The sequence below is a fragment of the Protopterus annectens genome, chromosome 1.part1, assembly GCF_019279795.1.
Source record: "Protopterus annectens isolate FY-2018-M chromosome 1.part1, PAN1.0, whole genome shotgun sequence".
Taxonomy (NCBI): Eukaryota; Metazoa; Chordata; order Ceratodontiformes; family Protopteridae; genus Protopterus; species Protopterus annectens.
In genome coordinates, this window is record NC_056726.1 from 808,632,330 (window position 1) to 808,653,451 (window position 21,122).

Sequence of the window (21,122 nt, forward strand, 5' to 3'; positions counted from 1 at the left end):
TGGCAGATAGTCTGGAATAAAGAAATGTGTTTTTTGTTAGTTTTCTGTAAGTTCTGCATGACAATAATGTAAGTGATACACATTTTGCACGCCAACTAAGAGTACTATGGTGTCTCTTTCAAAAGACTTTCGCATCACCTCACATAGTAAAATCAATAAAAGCTCACTTCCCAATCAGATGCACTGGGAGTTGTTTAGTCAAAACTGCTGCCAAAGGGATACACTGTCTACCAAGATTAAACATGATCTGCTTATTTCAGCCAGACATACATACAGCTACAAGGAAAAAAGTACTCTCCTCACTGGGATGACTGGCTCTTCCCTGAAAACTTGAAATAATGGTTCTTTGAATGACAACCTGCACTGTCTTTTTTGTGACCTAAAGTAAATTTCATGAAATTTAATCCATAGAGCTTTAGTTGGCAGCCAGTCAGCAGCGCAACTGGAATTTGTGTGTGTGTGTGTGTGTGTGTGTGTGTGTGTGTGTGTGTGTGTGTGTGTGTGTGTTTGTTGTGTGTTGTGTGTGTGCTCGCAATTACCACAAAGGATATTTGCTAAAAAAACACATCATTAAAGGAGTTGGGAAGTTGGCATAAAGGTTAAGGTGTTTACATTACAGATGCAAGGTGCAGGGTTTCTTTCTCACATGGGGTAACTGGCTAGGGGCAAAATGGCCCACAAGGGAAACTAGCCTAGTAATAATCTATGAAACACACTGTTACGCGACCACGGACAGAACTTGCTCCTAAAATACTATGTTGCATGACATATCGTTAGTGCTGTATTAATGTCAGACTACAAATTTTGTACATGTCTTGTTCTGCTATTACATGTAAAGCTTATCACAAATGGACACTGACCTGACTGACATATATGGTAAAATAGATGCAAAATAAGTCCATGCTTTCAGCTTCTTTGAGCAAAAGATTTTCAATATTTGGGAGAAACTGATTCCACTTGGATTTTTAAATCTCGTACTTCTTGAGTTCTAACCATGACATAATTATCCCACAACTGTGTCAACACAAAAACATAACAGCACTGATGACAGGTTTTAAGTACTAGGCAATGAACTATACACAGTGGAGACATCTGAGAGCTGGAGATTTTTGCCATAGTAATGTTCATTGCTGCAAATAAAGTGCAGAAATATTTATTTATTTATTACATTTGTTTACCAGGTAATGTCCGTCTGGGCTGGAAGCCCATTTTCAGCGGAGACCCGGGGAAAAAAACTCCTGATATACAGCAGAGAAATGCTAACAAATACTAAACAGATTTAACAATATTAATAGCGCCTGATATGAAAGTGTATACTTCAAAAGAAATACAATTAATTATGGTACAGACATGAAATACAGTTTCATAACAATGTGATTGACATTAGTGACACAGCTAAACAAAACTATAAAATATGAAAAGCTGCAAACCTGAGAAGGTTCATTCTGAAGGCTTCCAGATTCGCTCACAGGGAAGGAAGTGTTCAAACCTGTCACTTTCTTGATCATATTAATCTGTGAAGTATAAGGGACAATGAGCAGAAAGTTATTTGGATTACATAGTATGCTACGTCTTCCCTTTTTACAATCTATATGGTACGACTGACAAATTATATTAAGATGCTTAATTTAAGGATACATCTGAAATTCCACTTGCAGTCTGCATATATACAGGGGTTAACCTACAACACTAACATACTAGGTGGTTAAGGAAAGTGCATACATCTATAAAGAGACCATAAAGGACAGCAATATAGTATTTCTTTTCTCAAAGCATGTATCCAGTATGACTGATCACAAGCTTATGTTTTAAGAACAATTTCATTAAAATTAAAATCATTAAGGTCATAAGCTACCGGAGTTAATAGTGTGACTAGATGTCTTCTCAAATTATTGCTGGAAAAATTACCATTCATTCACGTACTCTCCCATAGCTGATAAAGCCTCAGACCATTAACAATAATGGTTTGGCTGTAAGCTACTCCCATCATCTCTATAGCAAAAAGGACCATCTTTGTCCCCAGTATGCAATAGCACCTTTACCACTACACAGCTGCTGCTGTTTGCAGATGCAAGTGCGCACTTTAAACACTGAGGTTTACTAATTTGTCCAATACAACATTGCCTCCATAACAGCTAGTTTTATGAAGTCATTCACACAACAGCCTGCACATCCTGGATGGACAGACCAGCCCCATAATAACAACAGACAATATCTTCATGCTTGTAGAAAGTAGCATCAGAGTTTATGTGCTACAGATGTCAACCTTGTCCTGTGAATGTATCCTGTGAGCATATTCTTTCATGTTGCACAGTATAACAAAGCATACTAAACTATTTTACTATTCAGCATTTGCCATTATAGTTAGCATAAAACTAGTTTTCTGTAATATAAGTGGAAGAAACATTTGTCTGGTTACTAACAAGACACCTGATAAGTGAGGTAGACAAATCCATTGAGGCTAGAATAAAATAATAATAATAATAATGGTGTTCTGTCTGCACGACAACAGTAAGAACAGTAATACCTTTATGTCCCTAAATCTACAAAAACATCCTCCATTTATAATCCAGTTTTCAACCATGCTTCCTCAGATCATGAAAATCTTGACTCAGTTGTAACTTCTTAGTCAGCATAGTCTTGGGTCATACAGTAACCAGTGTCAAATGACTGAGAGCACCCTAACAGCTGAATTAATAGTCATCAGGAATTCACAAAGATCATCTGTTGTGCTCTTTGATGAGAAGTGGTCTAGTAAGGGCATCAGGTCACAACATGACATATTAAACAAACTTCTATGCTGATCCAATTCAAAATCGTGAGTTTGTTGAGGTTGAAATCTTAAGCTGAAGTGGATAAAGACAGTGATCAAATTAAGACACTGATTTTACAACCAGCACAGGTATGACTACTTCCAAGTAAAAAAAAAAAAAGTCTAATTAATGTCTTCTTATAGAGTGGCTAAGGGAACTTCATGAATGAAGCCAACACCATTCACAGTTTGACAGAAATCCATGGCAAAGTTAACAGACTCCTTAATTAACCTAGATGTTAAAGTCACTTAGTATCAACCATCTTGAGTGAGATGGTAAAAATTTAATAAGAAACCCCATAAATTCTTGCAGAAATATTCCAGCATAAAACATGGATGGTACCTTAAGAGTTGAAAGGTCTGTAGAATACTGGAATAAACTGGAAATAACTTAAATGAGGCTGAAATTAATGTCTTTATATGTTAATTACTCATACCTGTGCCTAACAGGTGCTAATCTCTTCTTTGTGTGTCAATTTTTGGTTTATTATATAGTAGAAGCAGTATACCAAGGAAATAATCATAATTTACTCCTGTCCCAGTCATACATTCAAAAAAGATGGTGAATTGATTGTCCAACTGCAACGCGTCAAGCGCACATGTACAACAGATGTCCACTATATTTCTGGAACTGTGCAACCATGGACAATGGTTTAAACAGACATTTGTGACACAGAAGCTACCAGAGGTTCATAGGTATTTACTAGGACTATCGATCGGTGAGGATAATCAAAAGCCTAGTCTTAGATTCTCATAGCTGTTTAGCCTGGACAGTTGATACACAAATAACCTTTATACGCAAATAATTCAGTGATGGGTAGAGCAACACGTTGTGAGAACATTACATGTTGCCCCTATCCAAAGGTGTAACTTTAACCAGTTTCAATAATTAACATCAGGTCACCCCCCCCCCCCCCACCAAAAAAAGTCAGAATTATGCTGTGTTTATTGCAGTTCAACAAGGCATTAAATAGCAGTGCCTACTGGGGAGCCAGTGAAGAGCAGGTCTTATCAATCTGATGATGAACTAGTTTTTAGGTTAACAGGTGGACCAGAGGAAGAACTGCTCCCAGTGTGATGTCATCTCACAAAGCGTCTCACCACATTACATGAAATAAGGTTATTAAAACTTGGGCATGCAGAAATAAGACACCTGCCATCCACTGCCCAGTAGGTTTCAGCAATTTACAATCTTCTGCATAGGAGAGAAACAGAAGAGGGCAAACAATGACAGTCAAATGGACAGAAGGTAATAAAATGCCCCCTTTTATATCTACAACCCAATTATGTTATATGCTGACTAAAGCATTGAATAAATAATTAAGTACAAGGAAAAAATAAGTAAATGGATTGCAAAATGCACAGAAGTGCATGATGTGTGTTATTTACACCATTACAGAAGCAAGATAACTGTAGAAACAGTAGTAGAAAATTTAGTTCAAAATAAAATACTATTGGAATTAAGAATAATATCCTGAACAAGAACTACTCTTGAAAGAAAAAAATAATGCCTTTGCTAACCAGAAAGTAAAAGCTCTCCCCAAATATGCAGATATTGTAAATAAATCAGAATTTTCATAATAATATTAATAATACTAATAATTATAAACACTAAATATAAGCTAGTGTACCAGCAGAAAATAGGTGTCTGAAACATGAAACAAAATATTGGAAATAATATAACAGGAAACAAAGTACTGACATTAACTTAGCCTGAATAAGTACAACTGATATTATACAGTAATTGAAAATAGAAAAATAACACTGGATTGTCAGATAGACATTCAACACACTAACCAAAAAAATGTGGTAATAGCAATATCTTAATAAAAGAAAATCAGATTATCACAATATAACATCATTCAAGTCAAAATAAGAGACAGAGATAATTAAGCACTCTGGATTCCATACAGCCTAGAAATTAAAGGAAATATTACAGCTCTTTGATTTTTAGCACTGCAGGATCCAAAGTCAGAAAATGTTTAAACTTGCTTTGACTGGGAACACTAGCAGGAAATCACCAGTTACTAAAAAAAGGCCCAGCTCAACAGGTAGGGACTGTGCAGCCTACCTGTAAACCCTCTTTTTCATGTAACCATGTGATTGCATTGCAGGAACAGGCGGTGTAGCCCGACAGGTATATCCTATAGGTTCAGTTAATTTATCTTGCAGGAGATGCATATTTCTGGATCTATATTTTGAAAGCATACGTGGTTCATCTGGGTTTGATAAATGTTGGGAGTACATTCCTCTTCACATGCATCTTTGCAGCAGTTCCCTTCAATGTGCATACATCAACTTTAGATATATTATTATGCTTTTGCAAAACATCAAGTCAAAAACTTTTGCTTTGTTTCAAGTGACTTAAGAATTATGTCCATTTTCAGTTCCTTTAACCCACTTGTCTTAACAATCCTGGGAAAGAGTCAGCAATTGCAAGCACAGACAGTTTTTTAATCAGTCTCAGAATGCAGCTGCGGCTTTGGCAAGCCACATGGCACCAAATATTTGAACTCTGTGTCTTCAAAAATCTTACATTATTCAAGTTTCAGAATATGATCCACAACATGGATTTTGCCCCCATCATAGTACAACTACAGCCCTCATGTCATTTACTAATGCAGTCAACCAACTTAGTAATTCAGGGCAATTCGTATCTGCCATATTTCTAGACCTGTATAAAACATTCGATATGGTAAACTACAACAAACTGATGAAGATCCTCTCTTCCCTACACCTTAGTGCTTCGAATGTTACGTGGTTCTAAAACTACCTATCAGACCGACAACAGGCTGCACTGTGGCAACATCACCTGTCCACTCTCCTTCCAGTCTCCCTAGGTGTCCCACAAGGCTCGATCTTAGGACCACCATTGTTCTCCCTCTTTACCAACCAACTCCACACCTCCACTCACCAAGCATCTGTGATACAATATGCAGATGACTCTACCCTCATATGCTCTGCCCTCACCATACAGGACCTCCACACCATAGCCCCTAACTCATTTCTATCAGAAGAATCCTGGCTTACCAATTCTCAGCTCATTCTAAACCCAAATAAAACCAAACTCCTCCTCTTCTACCCCTTAAGAACATCTAAAACACTCCCCGTTTTCACCCTAGAGTCCAAAAACAAAACTATTATCACCCCTGTGACACATACCAAACTGCTAGGGGTCGAAACTGACAACAATCTAAAATTTGATATCCAGATAGTCCAAACTATCAAAAAAGTTCATAAAAAATTAGGCCTCTTTTACAGAAACAATAAATTGTTAACCAGCTCTAAAAAAGCTACCATTGCCCGGACACACCTCCTGTCACTCCTATTCTACAACTCCACTATGCTAACCAACCTATGCACATCAGACCTTACTAAACTACACTAGTGTTACAATAAAATAGCCAAATTCGCTACAAAGTCCCCCTATAAAACACACCACTGCACAGCCCTTAGACAACTAAACTGGCTAGAACTTCCTCAGCTCCTCCAATACAAGCAACTGACCTTCACCCATAAAATACTCCATGAACCATATAAAACCCCAGCCCTTCAAGATCTCATACAACCATACACTACAACTAGAACACTCCGTTCCAGTGACAAAAATCCTAGTTAAATCCACCAAAGCTAACAACTCAGCTGGAGAATCCTTATTCTCTTAACATAATTCCTAAATTATGAAATAAACTACCCACTTCCATCTGCACCATAGTACAATTTAAGAAACTTCTACTTACTCACTTAGAAAAGTCCTGGCTTTGCTCTTGCTACCCACCTGACTAACTCTATATTCTCCACTTTTTATACACACCATCTGACTTTCTTTAGCTCTAAACTTCTTCTTCTTCCGGCTTTTTCCAGTTAGGGGTCACCACAGTGGATCATCTGTCAGCTCATGATTGACAGTGGAGTTTTACGGTGTTGAGTTGCCAGCCCGGCGCCAAACCTTCCACAGAAGGCACACACATGCACACACTCACACCTAGGGCCAATTTTAGAGTGTCCAATCCACCTACTGCATGTCTTTGGGATGTGGGAGGAAACCCACGCGACCACAGGGAGGACATGTAGACTCCGCACAGAAGGCACCCCAGCCAAGAATCGAACTGGAGAACCTCTTGCTGTGAGGTGGCAACGCTCACCGCTGCACCACCGTGGCCACCCACTTTAGCTCTACACTATACAGTACTATCCTATTATGTCTTCTTCCTTCCATATATATATATATATATATATATATATATATATATTATATATATACATATATATATATATATATCCTTACTCTGTTACCTCAAATCATTTCAAGTCTTCCTCAAAAATATCATACTGTGTTTTCTAATATATATATATATATATGTATATATATATATATATATATATATATATATATATATTATATATATGCTAACCTAGTTCGTATAATACCGTATACTCTTTGATGTACAAATTTTGTTAAAATTGCTAAGATGTCATCTCTTTCGGTTATTTATTTATTCTATTTATTTGTTATTTATTAGCATTTGTTGACCGGGAAAGTCCACTGGGTCAGAGACCCATTTTCAGTGGAGGCCCGAGGAGAACAGCACCGTAGAGTATTACAAAGAGACAGTGTTCATAGTTTCATAGTTTCATAGTTTAGTACTAGGCTATCTGCTCTGGGACATTTGCAAGCCTAGCCCTAGAGATGTGGCTTTCGCCACCCCATGTAGTGGTACTAAGGTGTATAGGATAAATTTAGAATACTGTGCCTTTGTCTAGTAGTGACACACTGAAGACCCCCTTACTTATTAAAATTAGTTTACTGTGCCTCTGTTAAGTAGCGACACAGGGGTGACCCCCAGGGTAAACCTACGATCTCCCATCCACTCGTCAAGATTTCTCTTGAAGAGAGTCAGTGAGGGGCTCTGCCTAACATGGACTGGGATTTTGTTCCAGAGTATGGGAAGCCTCTGAATTATGAATCTGTCCCTCCAGCATGTTCTATTCATGTTTGTACTGAGGTTTAAATCTTTGGCTCTCGTGGTTCTCATGGATTTTGATTTTTTGAGGTGGAGCATGTCCATCAATTCCTGGTTGGACATGGCCTTGTACGTCAAGCACAGATCACCTCTGAGCAGGCGGTATGCTACTGAATAGAGCTGGAGTTTCTTTAGCCTGGCAGCATATGACATATGTTGGAGACCCTTGATCCTCTTGGTGAGGTACTTCTGGGGTCTCTCCAGCTGTTGTAAGTGCCGGGTGAGGTACATACCAAATGGGGCATTGTACTCAATCATGGGTCTGATGAGGGAGGAATATAGGGGCACGATGACCTCCTTTGATCTGGATGTGAACTCCTTCATGATAAGGTGGGCAAGGTAGAAAGTCTTTCTAACCACTTTGGCAACGTGGGTGTCAAATGAGAGGTCACTATCAACTTGGGTCCCCAGGTCTCTGATTACTTTTTCGGTACTCAGTGGGTTACTGTCTATGTGATAATTTGTGGGTATTTTGTTTTTCCCAAAGGGGATGACTATACATTTCTTGGCATTCAGTTTAAGGCCGTGATTCCGGCACCAGTTGTCCGTTTCGGTGAGGCCTTTCTGCAGGATGTATGTGTCAGCTGGTGTATCGACTATGACGCCTAGTTTGCAGTCATCTGCGAACTTTGTCAGCCACAACCCTCCCATGTTTGCTTTCACATCTGAGAAGTAAATGCCGAACAAGAGGGGTTCCAGGACAGAGCCCTGTGGGACACCACTTGTGACTGGCTTTGAGTCTGACATGGCTCCCGCAATCTTGACTTTATGGGTTCTGTTCTTTAGCCAGTTTGCAACCCATCTTGTGACATATGGATTTACATTTAAGCTGTTTAGCTTATCTATGATCCCCGAGTGGGGTATTGTGTCGAAGGCTTTAGCCAAGTCCAGGTAGGCTGTATGGACTGCCTTGCCCTCATCAATGGCTCTAGTGACTGTTTTGAAAAAGTCAACCAGGTTCAAAAGGCAGGATCTGCCCTTTACAAAGCCGAACTGGGTGGGATCAAGTGTCTGTAGGTCTCCAATGTCGTTGTTTATGAGTTCCATAATAATTCTTTCCATAGCTTTGCAATCCAGGCTGGTCAAGCGTATGGGGCGGTAGTTCCCAGGGTCTGTAGTGGAGCCTCCCTTGTGGAGTGGGACCACTGTTGCTGTACGCCAGTTTTCAGGTACATATCCTGTAGTAAGGCTAAGGTTAAATAACATTTTTATATGCGGGTTTAGCTCCTCTTGGAGTTCACGTATTACACAGCCGGGGATACCATCAGGTCCCATAGATGCTGTGTTTTTTGCTTTGCTGAGGGCGGTTCTCACCTGGACATCAGAGATGACAGGGAGGTTACATTCAGCTGGGATGAGTATTTCTTCTTTTGGAGGTGAGGGAGGGGAGAAATTTGCACTGAACCTGTCTGCCAGAATGTTGGCAATATCTGTGGGTTCGGTAAATTTTTTGTCATTGTGTACTAACTCTGAGCATATCTGAGTGTTTCCGCCCAGGTTTCTAACATAACTGAAGAATGCCTTGTGGTTATCTTTAGTGTCCTTGGCGATTTTTCTCTCGAAGTTGACCTTGGATATTTTTATGAGAGAACGTAGATTTCTACTAGTGCTGATCAGAGATGCCTTCCCTTTATGGGATTTTGCTCTGTCTTGCAGTAGCTTCCTTCTTTTGTTATACAATTTGTTTATGGCTGGGGTCCACCAAACAGGATGCTTTCCTTTGGTGGAGAGGGTCTTGGTTTTATTTGGGATTGCACGATACATGCATTCTTGGAGATGTCCGTAGAAAGCATTTGTGTAGGATTCAGCATTGTGGGATGTGGTTTCCATTGGCCCTGTGGGCTTAAATGATACCATCTCAGTCTTGAGAAGTGTAAAGTCGGCTTTTGAGACGTTTCTCACTGTAGTCTTTTGTGCTGGGGGTGGAGGTGGTAAATGTATATCCAGGGTGATTAGTTTGTGGCCAGATCTCACCAGTGAGGGCAATACTTCCGGTGTGGAGCATTTTGTCCCCATGTTTGTGATGATCAGGTCTAGTATATTATCCCCCCTTGTGGGAGAGGTGACTAACTGTTCCATTGCATTTGAGTTTATGAATTCCAGGAACCTTTGGGCTAGGATGTTAGGGCTAGAATAGTGCACCCAGTCTATGTTAGGGTAGTTGAAGTCTCCCAATATGATGGTATTTGGTGAGACATTCATATCTTCTAATGTCTTCAGGAAGGCTGAGTGGGGTTCTTGAGATTGGGAGGGTGGTGTGTAACATGCAACCAGTTGTATAGCAGTTTTGCCTATGGTTAGCTGCATCTGGATGGTCTCCGATGCTTCATGAGTTGCCACTAACCTACAGGTGTGAGTATCCTTGATGAATATGGACACTCCCCCTCCCTTTGTGGTTCGGCCTGGGTTTTGGGGCCGAAAAGCATGATACGAGGTAAAGCCTGGTAGCGCTGGAGTGCTCTCAGGAGCCTTGAACCAGGTCTCGGTTACAGCACAGACATCGATGTTCTCCATACTGAGGAGTGCTTCGAGAGCCTGCATCTTGAGATTTAGACTTCTGGCGTTGAGCAGCATTACCCTTAATTTTTTTCCATTTTTGTTTTCTAAGGAGGTGGGTTCGTCTTTTGAGCCTTGCCTAAAAAAGGCACTATGGGGGTGGCAAGAGCCTTAGCCAATATCCGGAAGCCCAGTGGTGACAGGTGCAAGCAGTCCCTTGTGAAGCAGCGTGGCTTGTCCAGCATGTCATCCCAAGCAGACAGACATTGGATCCCCCTAGAATGACACCAGTAATTCAGCCAATTATTAAAGCTGATCATCTTGTCTTTGTATTGTGGCATCATTCTTGGTGAGGGCAGGATGCTGCTCAGGGTCAGGGTCATACCAGCCTGGGCTACATAATCAGAGAGCTCCTCTATGTCTCTTTTCATGTAGTCCAAGGAGGTACGTCTCAGGTCATTCACGCCGGCATGGACAATGACGGAGTCATATTTGTACGTGCTTTTGAGTGACCTGAGTGCGTGTGTTACATGGCAGATCCTAGCCCCCGATAGGCAGCTTACCGTTACCCTCTCCTTGCTCAGCCTGGTAAGTGAGACGTCAGTGTGCCTGACTATAGAGTCACCTATCACTAGTGTATCAGGCATAGTGTTTGGCCTTAAGGGCTGTGATTTATTGACACACCGATTTATTGAAGTATGTGTTGCATGTGTTATGTTTTGAGGTGGTGGATTTTTGGGTGTCTGCTTTGGGAGCCTCTGTTGTTTTGGTAAGTTTTTTAATAGAGCCTCCGAGTATGTTTTTGTGTTATTATGTGCTTGATTTGCAGTTGGGATAGGTCTATGTGTGACTGGGTTTGTTGTGTGTGTAGTTACCTTCTCCTCCTGTCTGGTCTTGCCAGTCCTGAGTTGAGAGAGATCAGCCTCCAGTTTGGCTATATAGTTGCATCTCTCACATGTATTTGTGTTTGTTGGGAGGAGGAGAGGGTTGTCTGTGTACATGAGACAATTATAGCATTGTCTCAAGATTCCCAGATTAACCAGCTGAGCAGGAGAAGATGCTAGCAATCTACCACTCGACATGCTAGAATATTATAAGAGAGTGCTGTGCCTTTAAGGGAAGTGGTTGGGGTGGTAGGTGGATGTAGTGCTACTTGAGTATGAGAGTGCTTGCTTAGAAGAGAAGCTTTGAGAACAAGTGCTATGCTTATAATATCACGAGTAGACTGGTTATTCTAAGAGTAGAGCTTTTTAAGGGAAAATTTGAACAGCAGACTTGGTGAAGCCAGTAAAAGTTTAACCCTGTTTAACCGGCGCTGCGCTATGCGCACAATCGCGCAAAGCCGCGCTAATGCAGATTTTAAACAGGGAACTTCAAAAGAGCTAGAAATGGTCCAAAACAACCAGTTACTACAGCTCTTGTGCTGAGGTCACTCCTTCAGGGACAGATAGGCTGCTCAAGGCTCCCCACTCCCACTGGTGAGCAAAGAAACTTCCTTCTTATCCAAGTAAGGTAATGGACAACACAGGAACTACACTAGAGCCCAGAATACAGCAAAGCCTGTAAACTGGTCTAAACTAGTTGAGGAGAGGCAGGAAAACAAGGATTATTTTTTTTTTGTTTTTAGATAGAAAACACCCAGAAATACAGAAGGCAGCAATAAATCAGTTACACAGGCTAGCACACTTTATTGGGCAGCCTCAATAGTTAAATTAAACAAACAAACAGCAGATTTTCGATTAATTTTTGACCAGGTAAACTTTTAAGTGCAGATACTATAAAATGCAGCAAACAGTTAAAAAAAAACGTATAAGCTTGTTCAAAATAAGCAAGAGAAAGTATTCCAAGTAAAAAACAGAAAAAAATACTTAAATCTGGAAAGTAGTCGCTTTTCTCAGTTCTCTGTAGCTAGGACCACTCTGCAGGACCACGTGGAGCTGTCTCTGAGTAGTATAGCCAGAAAAAATGCTCTGAGGTGGATTTTAAACAGGGAACTTCAAAAGAGCTAGAAATGGTCCAAAACAACCAATTACTACAGCTCATGTGCTGAGGTCACTCCTTCAGAGACAGATAGGCTGCTCAAGACTCCCCACTCCCACTGGTGAGCAAAGAATCTTCCTTCTTATCCAAGTAAGGTAATGGACAACACAGGAACTACACCACAGCCCAGAATACAGCAAAGCCTGTAAACTGGTCTAAACTAGTCGAGTAGCGGCGGGAAAACAAGGATTATTTTTTTGTTTTTTTTGTTTTTAGATAGAAAACACCCAGAAATACAGAAGGCAGCAATAAATCAGTTACACAGGCTAGCACACTTTAGTGGGCAGCCTCAATAGTTAAATTAAACAAACAAACAGCAGATTTTCGATTAATTTTCGACGAGGTAAACTTTTAAGTGCAGATACTATAAAATGCAGCAAACAGTTAAAAAAACAGTATAAGCTTGTTCAAAATAAGCAAGAGAAGGTATTCCAAGTAAAAAACAGAAAAAAATACTTAAATCAACAAAAAAAAAAATACATAAGATTAAAAGTATTACAGATATAACAGGTAATAAAACATTTTACAATTTACAATTTACAATTCATAGGCTTACATTAACATTGCATTAGGAATCATTACATAGGTTAAGATGTTACATCTGTAGAAACACATGGATTGTAATGCAATCCTTTCTTTGCAGATAGTGTAGTTTACAGTATTATTGTGAAAGGCTTTGTGTTACTTACATATGCCAGTCTAAGATATATTTTGCAATGTGTAGTTTCATTGTTGACCTGTGCTCTGTAATTTTCTTGTGGTATAATGTTTGTTTTTCATATTGTTGGAGCTTTTCTCCCAAGGCCTCTGCTGAAAATGGACCTGTGTCCCGTCAGACTTTCTCGGTAAACAAATGTTAAATAAATAAAATATTTATACTGTGCATGGAGTGTTGCGTTACACTCAGAATTCAGAAAAAAGACACCTTTGTTAAGCTCCTTTCTAGAATAAGAAATGTGCTTAATGAAATGGTTAAGCACCTTTCAGTGTGTTAAGCTCTCATTAAGCCCTACAGCATAATAGCAGTCACCAAAAAGCAACATCCAGGGCATTTTCACAGCTTTAAAAGGTATTATGTACTTTGTTGTCATATACACATACAAATACTGTGGTAGAATGTAGTGTCTAGCAGCTTTTAAAGCCATTTATTTGTCAGACACTTCACTTCTGCCTGTTGCATTTGCTTCAGCAGTATTTAACAGCTTTTAAAGGCATACCACTGTGTTTTTACACTTTTTTTCTGTAACTAGTAATACATGGTGCAGATAAAGCTCCATGAACTACAAAGAATTACGACCCTATCTCTCCAATCATAACACACTTATAGTTCATGCAATACAATCATTATGCTCTAAAAATCAAGGAAACCATATGTTTGTTAGGCATTTTTTTGACATATGCAAGCTGCTTAAAAAGATGTTGTTAAGCACCCCTTACTACTGTTAAGTCCTAGTCTCACATTTGAGCATTAACAGTGAGCAGCAGTCATAACAGAAGGCTGAGATATTTGATCTTGAGGAAACTTTCTTGTCATCCTTGTAATGAACACACAACCTGGCTATGACTGGAAACTCGCTCATAATTCTCAGTATCTTTCCACAATATCACATCATCACCATCAACCCCCTTTTTCCCCATTTTCTACATGGGGTCGGGGTGTTGTGTCAACTGTTGCCATCTCTCTCTATTCAATGCCACTCTCCTACCTCTTCGACATTCATGCCTGACTGTCTTCTTCACCAGATTGTCTTCTGTTTTTCTGCATACGTGCCTGAACCATCATAACCTGTTCTCTTTGACCTTTTCTGCAATTGTAGCTAGTTTGGTTTCTGCTACTATTTCCTCATTTCTTTGTCTGTCCTACAGTGCGCATCCTACCACCCATCTCAGACACTTCATCTTCATCACCTCTAGCTTTCTCAACTGCTCTGCCTTTACTGCCCAGGTTTCTGTACCATACAGTAGTACTGGTCTCATCACTGTTTTCTATACTTTACTTTTCAGCTTCTTTGGCATTACTCTGCCATGTACTACATCTGGCACTGTGTGGCAGTTGGCTGCAGCCCCTCTGATTCTAGACTTGACCTCCTCATTCAGGCTTCCTTTCTCCTCAATCCCCCCTCCTGATACTTGAAGCTGTTAACCTGTTGCACTATTTTCCCTTCTATCTTCTGATTTCCCCCATTTGTTGCCATTACAGCTGTCTTATCTGTACTCGTTTCATCCCATATGGCTTCATTTTTGCAATCCTTTCCTCTATCCTTTGCTGAAGTTCTTGCTCAGAGTCTGCCTGTAATGCCTCAATGTCTGCATACTGCAACTCTGTTGAACTGTCCCCTCTGACCTGTTTGCTAATGTAACCCATCACCAGAATAAACAGCATTGGGCTTAGAGCTGAACCCTGATGCACACCCACACTCACTGGAAATGACTCTGTGAGGCCGAACACTATTCATACTTGAGTCATTAGGTCCTTGTACATAGCATGCATTAATTCTACCATTGTTTCTGGGACTTAGAACCACCAAAGGGCTGCCCAAACCAGCTTTCTTGGGACATTGTTATATGCTTTCTCCAAGTTTAGGAATGACCAGTTGGACTCTTTCCCCATTTCTAGCTTCTATACAAGTATCTCTCTCGCTGCAAACATTGGGTCAGTTGTGCTGCGTTCTGTTCTGAATACAAAGTACTCATCTCCCATCTTACTTTCTACTACTCTGTATTCATTTATCAGTGACCCTCTCCAGAATGTGGCAGGAGTTGGATCCCTTTAACTGCCCACAGCTGTGATGTCCCTTTTGTTCTTGAACACTGCTTATTCTCCAGTCATCTGGGATAGTGATTTTATTATACTCTACACACTACCTGTACATACAGATTTGCTTCTAAACAAACTCTTCTCCTGTTTTACATATGAATGCATCCTGTAAATAGTTTTGACAAACTGCATTTGATGCGCTCTGTGTATTCAATTGTACACACTGGTCATCTGTTTAACCTTGTGATGAAACTGTGTGTTCTTTCTCATTAATGGGCAATGTATTTACAATATTTGTTAGTGTGTTAATCTACTATATATGATTGTGGAGCTTTTCCTCCTGGGTCTCCACTGAAAAAGGGCAAAAGCTCAGTCGATTAACCCGGTCAACAAATGTCAAACAAATAAATAAATATGCCATTTTCTCCATATCACTATGAGTACCCCTCAAGAGTCATTTCTCCCCTAGGATTACCACCTGTCCCACTTTGCAAGGGACAGTCCCTCTTTGGGCACTTGTGTCCTGCAAAAAAATTGAATAAATAGCAAATGTCCTGAGATTTTAGGACACAAGTATTTCCTATATTTTATGTAATAGTTGCATAATACAGTTATTCTGTATCTGGAACACCTAAATGTTATAAGAAACACAATAAGCAACCAAAATGCTACAAGAATAAGCTTTTATTTAGGCAAAAAAGTGAAGTTCTGTCCTTTGTATTGGCTGTGGGTATGTTTCACCTTGCAAAATCTGACGTTTGTACCTAAAATGTCCCACTTTGGACATTTGAAAAGGTGGCAACCCTGTTCTCCCCTGTCTCACCCCACATCTTTATCATATTTGTTGTTGCTTCATCTGAGCTAGCGTACAGCTTTTGGGGTTTTTTCATTCATAAGCTGCTGGAAGTACTCCTTCCATTTGCCTTTGATGTCAGCAGGTTGTTGCTGGCATCCCTTATGAAGGGTGTCTATCTTCTTTAGCTTTCTATCTTTGCCTTGCAATCTGATATAGTTTCTTTGTGCCATATACTGAGTCACTTTCCAGACGTTGGCAGAGTGCCTCTAATGCCTTGCTCTTTGCTACTGCAACTCCTATCTTGGCTTCTTTGTTAGCCAACCAGTATTTCTTCTTAGCCTAGTCCATCTTTTCTAGTTCCCATTATTTCCTGCATTTCTTTTTTCTTTTGCTGACTTCCTGGATGTCTGCACTCCACTAACAGCTTTCCATACTTATTTTAACAGTCAACTTCCAGGTCTTCATGCTGGTCTCTGTTGACCTTAGAGCCTTTTTTGATCACTGCTTGCAGCTGATTGTGGCAACCAATGATTTATGCTGTGGGCTGACTGTTTCACTAGGGCTGACTTTACTATCACTGACTCTCTCCCAGTGCCCCTTCCTTACTAAGAGGAAGTCTGAGTTGCATGTTGGCCACTCTTGTATATCAAACCATTTGCCAGACAGAAGTCTAAAAGTCTAGAAATGACCTAGCCTTCTTTATTCCTGTTGTTCCATCCATGTGGACCCAGGTAGTCCTTACATCATGTTTTGTCTCTCCCAGTATGTGCAATCAGGTCACCCATTATCAACACTAATTCATGTTCAACATGTTCAACATCAATTCATAGAGCAGAACTGTTAACCGGAAACTGTTATGATAGACTTTATGTGAATATCGTGTTCTATATTTTGTAAATAGTTTTTAACCATTGTGTTGTAAAATGTATTTTTAGTATTCCCCAATGTTAACTTTATTGTAACTTTAAACATTATTTCTCTGTATTTGTCTTGGAGCTTTTCTCCCCGGGCCACTACTGAAAATGGACATATATCCAGTTAGACTAGCCCAGTCAACAAATGTAAAATAAATAAATAAATAAATGTTGTCCTGCTTTATATAGTAGATCCTGCAACTGCTATCTGAATGCACTCTTTTCCTCACTATCACAACCCTGCTGTGGGACACAGGCTGAGATTATGACTACTGTCCTGTCATTACACTGGAGTCTGATTGCCATGAGTCTGTGACTAATTTTAATGACATTCTTCACTGCCTTCTGAAGCCTCTCCCTTACCACAGCTGCCACACCATTTCTAGCCTGACCCTCTCCTGAGTAGTAGACTCTGGATACCAAGTCAAATGCCTTTCCATTTTGTCTCCTGGATAAAAAGGAATTCCAGCCTCCTCCTTATCATGTCATCCATTTCCAAGCCTACAATGAATGTAGCAATTCTTACTTCAAGTTTGGCAGGTTTATTGGTTTTACTTCCAGTTTTCACTCAATAGAGCTATTTCAGGTAACCCAAGCTGGGCAACTGGACATTGGCTTACTGACCCATGGCTGCTAGGCTTTCTGGCAGGTGCAAACTTTCCAATAGGAGCACATACATCCCTTCCACTATTAATTCACTTTCAGAATTCTATACCACTAATATTTTGTATGCAACTTACTCCCAAGAGACTGGTGTAGATTGGGTCCTCAACCCACTTATCACCAGCAAATACCTATGCTTATTTTGGTGACATTAATCAACATGACCGAATCAGCTAGCGCCATATTTTTTACACTGCCAAGTGGCTATCCCTGCCATGGCAGCCATGTTCTCCTATCTTGTGGATACTGCACACCACAGTAGATGCCCAAAGAGGTTGGTCTAGACAACTCTTCCTCCATACGGTACCATCTAGGGTCTATGCTGCTGCCCACAGCTCCATTCTTGGGTGAGTTTGAGATGAAAACACTCAGCAGGTAAACTCCAAACAGACATTGGTCAGATGTCAGAGTCAAACCTTGTGTTCTTTCCATATTAGCATCTCTCTTTTCCCTTTTCAGCTCCCTGCACATGGCACACAGTATGATTTCTTTGGTGTGGAAGTTAACTTTCAATTTTCAATAGTGGTTTGATTTGGGCACCTTTTTTTAACCATTTGCTGTTGGATAACTTTCTCAACATGACCAGAATGGCCTATAGATTCATTCTGATGACAATTCTGACAACATACATAACATGTTTTAACTATACCTTGCCTCTTCTGCAGATCATTATTGTAAGTTATGTAATGTACTATCATAAATCTGCAGAACTTTCTTTCTCCTAGAAATATGAATTGCATATTTGAGCAAATCCAGCACATTTTATGAGGCACTTACCATGCCTGTGACATTGCAAATACATTTCTGAATATTAAGCTTTTTTCGGTCAGCAACTTTCTGGAAGCACTATGTTTACTAATTCTGCTGGGCACTCTGTGTTACATGTTGTATAAAGTTCCTCTCTAATTTCAGTTTGAGCTAAATTCCTCATCTGCGTAACATATTCAACAACAAATTAAATAGTTTTCTTGAAAGTCCTGCATTAATCTGCTTTGTTTTGGTGATAGATGACTTGTTTAGCATGTTACCCAGTTCTTCATATGTCACCTTGTCTTATCTTTTTTAGAATGAATTAAATTTCTCATTAAACTACATTTTTGTACACCAACCGTTAACACAACGGACTTCATTTCTCTTTTTCTGCTGCTTGCAAAAAAAGGGAGACAGTATAAAAATGTTCCCAGTGTTGAATTTGACATTAAAATTGTATCACATTTCTTAACATAGGTGTCATTTTAAGATTTCCAGTGTCATCTTTTTTTCTTGCAGACATTCAATCCCCACTGCCAATAAGTGACATCACTCCACTGTATCAGTACTACATACTGGAGATACCATAAAGATGAAAAGAACTGAAGATTGTTGTATAATCTGACATAATGGGTTTACCACCTGTGCCGCATAAGATAGGTACACCTCCTACGCTACAAGTTCAATGTGTTTTGTTTTAGCTATACTATGGAATTTTCCACCTGGCGGCATAAACCATGGCTGTAGATGATTGTCACTATTGAAGTGGCACCCTGACTCCATGTGCAAAAATGGGAAAAGGAGTGATGGATGGATGGATGGATGGATGGATGGATACTACGTAATTTGCCAACTTCAGCCTGGACATGCATACAGGTTGGAGAAAAAGGACTCTAGTGCCTGGAGTGATTGGCCTTTACCTGCAGACGTTTTATTTAATTATTCAGTTTTATTTATTTATTTTACTTAAATGCTTTACATGGGGCAGTACACTAATCACATAGACCATTTGCAGGAAGTACCCAGGTGAAGAAATTCACAAAAATAAATAAATAAAACAGAATTAATTCACAAATTCAGAGTAACCACAGAAGCTACAAAGTCCAGCAGGCAAATGAAATAATGAGAAAATATTACTAACAGAGGAGAACAATAAATGTGCATTCATTTTAGTAGTAAATATGGGAGTTAAGCAGCAGATGAGAAATGAAGGTAGAATTAGACTTAAAACAATAATTCTACATATGACATTATATACTGTGTTTCTTTGTGACCTGCAGTAAATATCATTCCCTTTTCACAGTGGAAATTAGCTTCTGTGACAGTTTCCACTGCTAACTCCTAGATAGTGGGCAGAATGATTTAATCTATGTGGTTTTAGCTGGCACCCAGTCAGTAGTAGAACAGCAGTTTTTGTGAGTGCAATTACCACAAAGTAAATCTGCTGAAAGGCACATTCACTGTTAATGGAGACTACACTTTCCTCTCCATTGTTTAAGTATGCAGTTAAAGTATAGACTTCTGAAGAGTGTGGCAGGGCAGCATGCAACCTGGGATGCCCCCTGTAAAAAAAAAAAAAAAAATCACCTAGAGTGCACAAATTTAGTTTTGTGGTAACTGCACTCATTGAAAATTCTTTCAGTGAGTCAGCATGAATCTCTTTAGTTAAGATCACATAATTGTCTACTTAGGTGTATATATGTCCCTAAGTGCTTTATTAATGCACTTTCAGAATTCTACATCAGTATTATATGTATGAAACTTGCTCCTAAAAGACTGTGTTGTATGAAGTATAACTTATGCTGTATTAATGTCAGACTATGAATTTTGTACTTGTCGTGTTCTTCTAATGCATGCACAGCTCATCTCCCCAGGTGTCCACATGTTGTAGGTTTATGATTCCGGCTTTTCTGTGCAAAGGCTTTTGTTGTTTGGGAGAAACTCACTCCACCTTGTCACATCAAACTCATATTTCTTTTCCTTTTTTGACACATTTTTATTAAAATATCATTTGAGACACAGGTACATATACATTAATAAAAAAGGAAACAAACCATATTAACATTTTTTTCCATTTACACACGTCATATATTAAGTTTTCTTTTTTATAACAACTGTCTTTCAATCCTGCATTTCATAAATCTCTCAATTCCTGCCTTCCATTAATCCCCAGTCTTCTCCTTTAACATTAGTCTGCATGTAATGTTCCCACATATTCCACTTATTTCTATGTAAATTGCTTCTACCCTTTTCTAAAGATCCCTCTTCCAGTTTTTTACCTCTTTTAAAATATTCAATACTTCAAATACAGTTGGTTGAAATTTTGATCTCCATTTCCTAGTAATTGCTTCTTGGCAGCCAAATGAATTAAATTTAATAAGGCCTTATTATGTCTAGGCAATTCAGATCCTGTATCCCACCTCAAAAGAATAATTTCCTTAGTTACAGCCATTTGTACACCCAATATTTCTGGCATAATACTCTTGCAGGGAAGTTTTAAAATCTGCCAACTCATTACACTATCAAAATATATGTTCCCAGTTACCTCTTTCTTTCCCATCTTACCTCCAGCATTTGCTATCTACATGAGGAAAATTCTTTGAAGTCTGCTTGGCGTATAAAAATACCTATACAAACATTTCCACACAAAAATTTGAACCCTTTGGGACTTTGTTGCATACTTAGGAGCCATACACAGTTCCTTCAATTGTTCCCTTGTAAACTGCTTTTCCAGTCTCTCTCCCCAATCTTTTCTATCCTTCTCTTATTGATTCTTAAAGTTATCATGCACTATTTTATATTCCTACTAAATATCCCCTTTATAACAACAGCTTCTGTTCTAGATTCAACTAAAAACTCTAACAGAGCA

General features: G+C 39.4%; 1 protein-coding gene across 2 annotated transcripts in view; it reads right to left on the reverse strand.

Annotated features, from left to right (window-relative positions):
- LOC122807281 (uncharacterized protein ZSWIM9-like) overlaps positions 1–21,122 on the reverse strand; it is a 465,391-nt gene that overhangs the window by 234,279 nt on the left and 209,990 nt on the right. For both annotated transcript variants that reach the window (XM_044078413.1, XM_044078404.1), the window contains one exon: positions 1,431–1,514. In XM_044078413.1, coding sequence (XP_043934348.1) covers positions 1,431–1,514 — 84 coding nt within the window. The remainder of the gene's footprint in view (positions 1–1,430; positions 1,515–21,122) is intronic.